This window comes from Lolium perenne, chromosome 7 (assembly GCF_019359855.2).
Source record: "Lolium perenne isolate Kyuss_39 chromosome 7, Kyuss_2.0, whole genome shotgun sequence".
Taxonomy (NCBI): Eukaryota; Viridiplantae; Streptophyta; class Magnoliopsida; order Poales; family Poaceae; genus Lolium; species Lolium perenne.
Genome location: NC_067250.2, coordinates 86,008,779 through 86,018,389, shown reverse-complemented (window position 1 = coordinate 86,018,389; position 9,611 = coordinate 86,008,779). Strand labels below are relative to the sequence as shown.

At 51.6% G+C, this 9,611-nt stretch overlaps 1 protein-coding gene across 1 annotated transcript; it reads right to left on the bottom strand.

Annotated features, from left to right (window-relative positions):
- Window positions 1-3,645: 3,645 nt before the first annotated feature.
- Window positions 3,646-4,805, bottom strand: LOC127315867 (uncharacterized). Its single transcript, XM_071823959.1, has 4 exons — window positions 4,470-4,805; window positions 4,126-4,261; window positions 3,770-4,054; window positions 3,646-3,653 (listed from the first exon to the last, which is right to left on the bottom strand). Exons 1-4 carry the CDS (start codon window positions 4,704-4,706, stop codon window positions 3,646-3,648), a joined length of 666 nt encoding a protein of 221 aa, XP_071680060.1. The 5' UTR covers window positions 4,707-4,805.
- Window positions 4,806-9,611: the final 4,806 nt, after the last annotated feature.

Genomic DNA, 9,611 nt, shown 5'->3' with positions numbered 1-9,611 from the left:
AGATCAAGGCAATCCTGTGCATCAAAAGGCCAACTTGTCTCAAAGATGTGCAACGACTAACTGGTTGTGTTGCAGCAATCAGTAGGTTTGTTAGCCGTCTTGGCGAGAAGGCGCTACCTCTGTACAAGTTGCTGAAGAAAACAGACAAATTTGTCTGGGACGACGCAGCTGACGCAGCCCTTCGAGGGTTGAAGGAAATTCTCACCTCCCCACCTATCTTGGCAGCTCCAGCAGAGTCAGAGCCAATGCTCCTTTATCTGGCAGCTACCAACAAAGTCATCAGCCTCGTCATCGTGGTGGAGCGAAAGGAAGAAGGTCATGAATATGACGTCCAAAGACCTGTCTACTACATTAGCGAGGTGCTGACGGAGTCAAAACAAAGGTACCCTCACTTTCAGAAGCTAGCCTATGGAGTGTTCCTGGGTAGCCGGAAGTTGAGGCACTATTTCCAAGAGCATCCAGTAACAGTCGTGAGCAAGGCTCCGCTGTCTACAATTCTCAACAACGCTGACGCAACAGGACGTACGGCTAAATGGGGCATCGAATTATCCGCCTTCGACATCGCTTACAAGCCCAGGACTGCGGTTAAATCCCAAGTCTTGGCAGATTTCGTCGCAGATTGGACAGAAGCTCCGGATGCAAGTCTGGAGCCGGAACCAGAAACATGGGTCATGCACTTCGACGGATCCAAGCAGCATCAAGGCTCAGGAGCCGGAGTCACCCTGAAGTCCCCTACCGGAGAAGAACTGCAGTATGTTCTGCAGATCCACTTCGAAGCTACTAACAACATGGCGGAATATGAGGCCCTACTACACGGTCTGCGCATCGCTAAGGAAAATGGGATCAAGCACATCATATGCTGTGGAGATTCCGACCTGGTGGCACAACAAGTAGCCGGAACCTGGAACGCCAGAAATTCCGTCATGGCGGCCTACAGAGACGAAGTTGATGAGCTCGCCAAGTGCTTCCTCGGATACGAAGTCAAGTATGTCAGAAGAGACGACAACACAGCGGCAGACATGCTATCCAAGCTTGGATCCGGCAGGAAACAAATTCCGCCTGGCATTTTCCTGGAGCATCTCCGGATACCCTCAGTTAAGGGCGCTAACCCGGAAAACCCAGAGGTGGCTGTGTCTCCGGCTAGGGAAGTGATGGCTATCATTCCGGCTTGGACACAGCCTTTCCTGGATTACCTCATCGATCAAAAGTTGCCAGAGGACGAGGTCCTCGCACGACAGATCGTCAGACGAGCAAGAACCTACACAATAGTTGATGGACAGCTCTACAAACGAAGTGCAGCAGGGGTATTTCTTAAATGCGTCTCCAATCAAGATGGCATTGAAATCCTCAGAGAGATCCACACAGGGGATTGCGGGCATCATGCCGCTCCCAGATCACTCGTTGCAAAAGCTTTTCGGTTAGGTTTCTATTGGCTTACAGCTAAAGAAGACGCTGATAAAATAGTCAAGACCTGCCGAGGTTGTCAGTACTACGCTACTCAACCAAACGCTCCAGCCCAAGAGCTGAAGACCATACCTATCACCTGGCCGTTTGCGGTTTGGGGGCTCGATATGGTTGGTAAGTTAAAAAGATCATCTCCTGGCGGTTTTGAGTACCTCCTGGTCGCTGTTGACAAGTTCAGCAAATGGATCGAGGCTAAGCCAGTGAGAAAAGCCGATGGTGCTACGGCACTAAAATTCGTCTGCAGCCTCGTGATGAGATTCGGCATCCCAAACAGCATAATCACAGATAATGGCACAAACTTCGCTCAGGGAGAGTTAAGGGATTATTGTGACACAATGGGGATCCGACTGGACCTTGCATCGGTGGCTCATCCACAATCTAACGGTCAGGTTGAACGGGCTAACGGTCTAATATTATCAGGAATTAAGCCGCGTCTTGAAGAACCGCTGCGACGAGCAGCCGGAGCTTGGGCTGACAAGTTGGAAGCTGTTTTGTGGAGTTTACGAACTACCCCTAACAGATCAACAGGGTTTACCCCATTTTTCCTGGTATACGGATCCGAAGCCGTGCTTCCCTCCGACATCATCCACGACTCACCGCGAGTTTCCGCCTACAATGAAGAAACAGCTGACGAGGCCAGACAGCTATCTGTGGACCTGATCGAGGAAGCTCGGAACTTAGCTGACCAGCGTTCCGCCATCTACCAGCAGAAGCTCCGACGCTATCACAGTCGTCGAGTTCGGAAAGGCAGGAGACCTGGTCCTCCGCCTTCGACAGGTGAAAGACCATAAGCTGCAATCTCCATGGGAAGGACCCTTCGTCGTTAGCAAAGTGCTTCATAACGGGTCGTACTACCGTGTTGATTTCCGCGAGCTAAGGGATAGACCTGCTAACTGGCACCGGAAACGCAAGCGTGAGGATCCGGATGACATCTACGATGAAACAGATCGCCCTTGGAATATCGCACAGCTACGTCCTTTCTACACTTAGCATATTTTTTCCGAGTTATAAACTCTGTAATAGTTATACATGATCAATGAAATAAAGCTTATGGTTCACTCTTTGAGTCTTTTACCTCCTTTACTTGTTCATTTTAGATCGTGTATGTTTTTCCGACTAAAACCGCAGAGCTGGATATTTCCGCCTAGGCATGTATGAAAGTTGTGATTTTCAAAATCGTCCTTTAGGACGTAAGCTTAAGTTTTCTGATTAAGTTGTTATCTGTTGCGAACTCGTGGATTCCTAGTAGCGATTTCCGGCACCTATGCTTGGGGGCTTGTTTCCGCGGTTATGGACGGACTGCCATTGGGCTTCGTCGCCGCTGGCGAGCGTTTCCGGCTAAGGTTTTCCGGCTCGTGGAAGGTCAAGCGGGCAAGCCGGAAAATAACGAAGTCAGCACTTGCTTTCCGACATAAAACGAAACATGCACATAATATTTAACGGATAGCAGGATAAGTGTTTCCGCCCCATGCATAATCGTTTCGTTCCTAGCTACTTAAGAATTTAAGGTCTTATTACAAACCCTCGCTGGGGCCAAAAATGATGCATTGTTTTTCCCGCAGGAATAAAAGTTTTCACTCCCCCTTAGCCGGAGAAGTCTTGCCCTCTGGATCCTGTTCCTTGGCGCCTTCGGCCGGAGAAGACACGTCTTCTTCATTTTCTTTCTCTTCAGAAGCAGCGGTGCTGGTCTTGGGTTCCTCTTGGGGAGCATCCTTGGAGCTGGTCCAGGTAAACTGGGTTCCGGATTCCGCAGGTCGCGCCTTGGCCTCGAGTTCCTCTTGAAGTTCCGCTTCTAAGGGCTCGTCCGCAGGGAGGACGACCTTGTCGTAGAATTCCTCGTGCCGGATCCTGCGCGCGATACGGGTGTCGTAGCCGCTCACTGCATCAAGCAGCGCGCCGACATCCGCATCCGGAGGAACGCCCGTGGTCACTTCATCAAGTTCAAGACCCGGAGCATGTGCTAGGCACATGGTCAAGGCCATTGCAGCTGCGCCTCGGGCTGAAGATGCTTGCAGATCTGTCACCAGCTCCGGCAGAACATCCATCTTACCAATAAGCTTGCGCACGTCGCAAGTGCGGCTCCTCTTGATGTTCAAGTTATAGCATATCTTGCGGGAGGCGGAGATGAGATCTTTGCAGTCATCGCCCGCGAGTTGCAGAAGGTCGTCCCGCGGGAACAAATTACGGCGCTGTTCCGGGTACCCAAGCGGCTCTGCATAAAAGATAATCAGGATATAAGCACGCAATTTGAGCGCAAAGTAAAAAAAATCGGAGCAAATATCTTGATAAGGTTCCGATATCATACCCAAGATGTTCTCATTGAGCAAGTCCCAGTGCTGCTCCGCCGTCTCCATATATTTCCGGAGTCCATTGAGCTCTTTTTGCTGCCTCCTGATGGTCTCGCTATCAGCATTCTTTTTCAGCTCCAGCTCGCCCTTTTCCCTGATATGCTTGGAGTTTCTCTCCGCCAGCTGCTTTTCGGCCTGCTCCCTTTTAAGTTCCGCCTCCTTTAGTTTCGTCTCCAGCTCTTGGTACGAGGAGCGCAGGTTCTCAAGTTCAGACGAAGCTGTTGCAAGGGAGGAGGATGCGCCTATAATAACATAAGTTAACAGCAAATCTAAAGTCGGAATTTGGTTAATGACGAAGAAGGCGGAAACCAACCTTGGGCGTCCGCCAGTTGTTTAGCCAGTTCTGCATTTTCATCCTTCAGGGTCCGGATATTTTCCGCCTGACTCAGAGTAACGCGGCGCTGCAGGGCAATGTTCTTGTGCAGCTCGTAGTGCAGCGCCTGCTGTTCCTGTAAAATTTAAACAGTGCAGGAGTAAAAATTCCTTTGTAGCAGTGGTTTCTTTTAAAGCATCATTGCCGGAACTTTTCCGCCATAATGCTTGGGGGCTACTGGTCCATTCTAAAAAACTTTCCCGGAAGTAATCTTTCTCTAAGCATCTAAGCGCTAACTACTTTTTGAGTTTCCGCCTACATGCTTGGGGGCTACTGGGGAGTACCTTTTGCTTGCAGATAAGTTGATCGCAGAACTGGCCAACGTTTTTCTTGAAGTCCTGGATTTCCGATGTCCTGGAATCAGGCTTCCCCCAGGCGTTGTTCAGCATGGCGTTGAGCAGGTCTTGTTCAAGCTCCCACTTCTCCGCTTCAGTCAGCTTGTTGAAAAACTTAGTGGCATACGCCTTGGGGGTGGAAGTGGTGTCAGCCGGATCTCCAAAGTTCTTCGGAAAAACGACCATGTCGCCAGCGCCCTCTCCAGCTTTCTCGGAAGAAGTTACTTCAACCTCTCCTTGGCCTTGTTTTTCCGCCTCTTCTTGGGCAGGGCCTTTGGCCTTAGGATCTTCTTAGCCCGCATGCCCGCTGCTAACCGGAATTATTTCCGGTGGAGTGTTTGCGGCAGGTGGGGGAGATGGATCAGCCTGAGGGGGCGACGGTTGGGGAGTTGGGTGGGAGACGCTTGGTGGAACTAGAGTAGAGGGACCAACAGCCGGAGATTTCTTCATGTATTTTGTGATGGGCTCCTGGCTGGTGGTCCGCGTGGCAGTGGTTTTCGGATTCCTGCAAACAAGTGAAAGGGTTTAGACAAGAGATAATTTCGCTAAGTTAAAATTGCATCATGCTCGGAAACTTACGGGGCGCCGGGGATGATGGGGCGTGTGCCCTGGCCAGCTGTCGAGAGCATTCTTAGACGCGCACGCTCCGCTTTCCTTGAGTCTAGCAGAGGTGGTTTTGTCGTCTTCGGCTTCTTGGCGGAGGCCTCGCCGCTAGCTCCGGCTTCGGAGCCGGAAGCTTTGGCGCGGGGACGCTTTGTAGGTCGAGGGGCCGCCTTGCGGGGTGCCTGGTCCTCTTCCTCCTCGTCGTCCTCCGGAGCCTCCTCCGCCGTGTCGCCGGTGACGGGGACGCGAATGATGGTGCGGAAGTTTTCCTCCGCCAAAGTGTTGAGCTGGAAGGAAAATGAACAAGAGGTAGAGTTAAACATCAAAAAACTTGGGAAGTTTGAAGCAACGGAAAGAACAAAGCTTACCGGAGGACACTGATCGTTCGTGTAAATATCCTTGAACAGTTCCGGGACTTGTTGGCCCCTCGGAATCTTCACCAGCGTCTTGAACCTTCTCTTCAGAGAGTCGGCCAGAAGATCGTGGCGGGTAACCCAGAGAAGATCATCCGCCCCAGTATAAGCGCACATCAGGCGCGCGTTGTAGCGTAGAGGCTGGATTCTCCGGGAAAACCAGCTAAGTGTGAGCTGGGCTCTGGTCAGTCCGTCGTGGACTAGCCAGGAGATTCTCCGCGCAGCCTTCTCCAAGATCGGAGTCAGGGCGAGTGAAGGGACGAAGCTCCAGCTTGCAAGTTCTTCCGGAGGTTCGTTGACGAACTGGGGCAGGCCTTCGTGGACTTCCGGGACTGAAGCATTCTTCTCATAGAACCATCCGGCATTCCAGTACCGGATGGATTCATGCGAGTCGTGGGGAGGATACATGCGGTTAGGGCGGAGCATAAATGTCATGCTTCCACAGTTCACCATTGCTTTGTCCTTGGTTTCTTTCTTCACCCGGAAAAAGAATTGCCACAACTTGACATCTGGCCGGATCCCAAGATGTCCTTCACAGAGAGTCACGAAGTTGGACAAGAGAAGGTATGAATTTGGGCAAATGTTGTGGGGCTGGAGCCCGTAGGTGTTGAGGATGGAGAGAAAAAATTCCGAACAAGGGAGTGAAAGTCCGCGTTCCACCCAAGCCTTGGTCATGACAATTTCTCCGGCTTCTGGCTTGGGGACGTCGGAATCACGAGTGAAACTCCAGTGTGTGGAGATCATGCCTTCGTTCTGGAGCTCTCTAAGCTCCCCGTCGGTGGTCGCGCAAGGCCACCATTGACCCCGTTCTCCTTCGCGGATCCGGGCCTTGGACGCCCTCTTGTTTTCCGCTTCCTGCACCTTTGCTGCCATCCGAGCTTGTCCCTCGAGTTCTTCTTGGAGCTCTTGGAGGGTAGGGATCCGGCCTGGAGCGGTGCTGGAAGATGCGGAAAAAGGTTGAGCTAGTCTGATGTCGGAAACATACGGTGGCAGGAATGATATGGGATCCGGGCATATGGGTTCTATTTGGTTGGGATCCGGGCTACTCGAAGAGCTACCAGTACAAAGTGACGATTCGAGTGGCATGCTTCCGGCTGCACCCATACAAAGTGTTTGAGTACCCGGATCACTAAGTCTATCTTCTACACTAGGTTGTCTTCTACAAGGCCGGCGTACTTACCGCTAATGGCGCGGTGGCTCGACGGAACTCCGGCGAAGATGAGGTCGCCGAACTTGAAGGAAATCGTCCCGCGTGACCACGAATCGGCGGCGGAGCGAATTTCTCGTTCAAACGTGGGAATCTTGGCGCGAGGGGAGCCTTGGTTCGGCGGCGCGCGAAGTTCACCGTGGCGAAGCTCGCCGGAATCGAGATCTGGCGGGCGGAGCGGCGCGAGGAGGAAGACGATGTGGTGAGAGGGGTGAAAAGAATGGATTTTTACCGGGCCGCGGAGTATTTATAGGCCGCGCTCGGAGATTCGGGATCCGGATCCAACGATGGAAACTGAACGGTCACACCGTTGGATGGATGACACGTGTTTAGGTCAACTGCGGTAAAACGACGTGGAGGTAACTTAACCCTGCACTCCCGAAAATTCCGGCTGAAGATTTGCATCTGCGAAAATTTAGCGCGGGAAATGAGGAAGTTGTGCGCGGGAAATGTGGAACTTCCGTTGTTAAGTATGATCTGAAGATGAAGGATTTCCGGAACCGTTTGAGTCTTTTAAGATTCCGGGTAATTCCGTGAAGATAAGTTGTCTCTCATTCGAGCAGGGAGTAACCCGGAAATGTTCTTTGGAACGTCGATGGATGAAGTCCCGCGGGATGGGAGCATTTTCCGGCTATAAGTTGGAAAAAGAAGAAAATGCAAAGTTGGAGCTCTTCAAGTTTCTCCGCGTTACCAACGTTTGCCGAAGATCATGATGGACCAGCAAGGCGGAAACTGCAGGCGAAACTCGGAGAACTCTGGGGGCTACTGTTGTGGGTATACTTCATGGGTGTACCATCGACAGTGCCTAGATCCGGCAAGCCCGGGTGGCCCACAGATGGTGATGAGGCATGTGGCCCATCGGGCGGCCCAGTTGCTGTTGATCATGAAGGGAGAAGTCCAGCCCAGGATCAGCAGGCCGGATCCGTACCGACCTTAGGAGTAACCCGGATCCATGGAGGCCCATGAGGAACCCGGATCCAGTACGACGTGTATGGAGGGCGGATCCGTGACGTGCACGGCAAGATATTGTACCGTAGCTAGGCTATCTGTAATCCGGCTAGGACTCTCCATGTAAACCCTAGATCCGAGCGCCTTTATAAGCCGGATCCCGGGACCCCTAGAGGGACAACCACAACTCATTGTAACAACGCGAAAGCGCCCAGATAATTCCAGACAAGCAGCAGTAGGCCCTGTCATCGTGCAGGTGTTCCGAAGCTGGGTAACTCGCGTACCACCGTCCCGTGTGCACTCCGCCCTATGGCCCCTACTTCTTCTCCCCCTCGTGAGGATCCCTCCTCCGGGGTACCGTCGATTAGGCAACGACACCTGCAGAAGGATTGCCGAAATTTTCAGGCAATGCTAAGGTGGGCAGGGCATGCCAATGCCCAGGCGACAAATAGGAACCCGCAAGGGCCCAGGAGTGAGATTCCCTTGCCTCCTCCTCCCGCAATTACGGACGATAATCGACATCAGCTCAGAATAGCGGCAGCACCAGCGCCACCGCCTTACGTTGATCCCAACTCCAATAGAGCGGTCTCGATGATTCAGAAAGGCAGGCCATCCAATAGAGCTCAGAAAGTAATCTCGCGACAGGTGTCATGGCAGAGAAAATGCCTCCACCAACGGTGGAGTACCTTAACTGGTCAGGGCAAGCCATTGGCTTCACAATAGCGGATCATCCACAGCAAGTTCCTCGACCAGGGCAGTCAGCACTTATCTTACCAGCAGTAATCGCAGGATTTGACGTATCTCGATTATTCATTGATGGAGGCAGCAGTTTAAACCTTATGTATGCAGATACACTAAGGAAGATGAACATATCTCTAGCAAATCTGAAACCAACCGACACACGCTTCCATGGCATTACACCGGAGAAGCCAAGTTATCCGTTGGGGAAGATTAATCTCGACGTTCAGTTTGGGACCCGAGAGAATTATAGAATAGAAAGGATGGAGTTTGAAGTCCTGGATTTCCCGTCACAGTACCACGCTTTGTTGGGGCGCCCAGCATATGCCAGGTTTATGGCGGTACCACATTACACATACTTGTTGTGGAGGATGCCTGGACCTAAGGGACCAATCACAGTTAAAGGAAGCTTCGCGCTAGCCGATAAATGTGACAAGGATTTTCATCGACTTTCAGAAACCTTCGGGATGCAAGCAGAGTACATGGCGTCAAGGCTCACGACCGATTACGATGTATTGCCAGATGTAGGAAGGCCTAGCAAGGAATCAACTTTCAACACCACGAAAAATTCTAAGGAGGTGTAGATTCACCCGACAGATCCAAAAAAGACGACGTCCATTGCGACAGACATGGACCTCGCATAGGAAAGCGCGCTCGTCAAGTTCCTCCGTGAGCACTGGAAAATCTTCGCATGGTGCCCAGCTGACATGCCAGGAGTACCCAGGGAACTTGCCGAGCACCACCTAAACTTGGATCCATTAGCGAGACCAATCAAACATCCTTTGCGACGTTTTTCGGAGCCAAACCGGAAAGCCATGTTATCAGAAATTGATCGACTGAGAGAAGCTGGTTTCATCAAGGAGCTGCATACAGAGGCCACATGGGTCGCAAACCCAGTATTGGTCCCGAAGAAAAACACTAAAATCCTTCGCATGTGTGTCAACTTTACGTGTCTCAACAAACACTGTCAAAAGGATCACTTTCCCCTCCCGAGAATCGATCAAATTATCGACTCCACGGCAGGATGTGAACGTCTTTCCTTCCTGGATGCATATTCTGGTTATAACCAGATCAGATTGAAAGAAGAAGACGAGGTCAAAACAGCGTTCATCACACCCTATGGCGTGTTTTGCTATAGAACAATGCCTTTTGGTCTGAAAAACGTGGGAGCAACGTACCAGA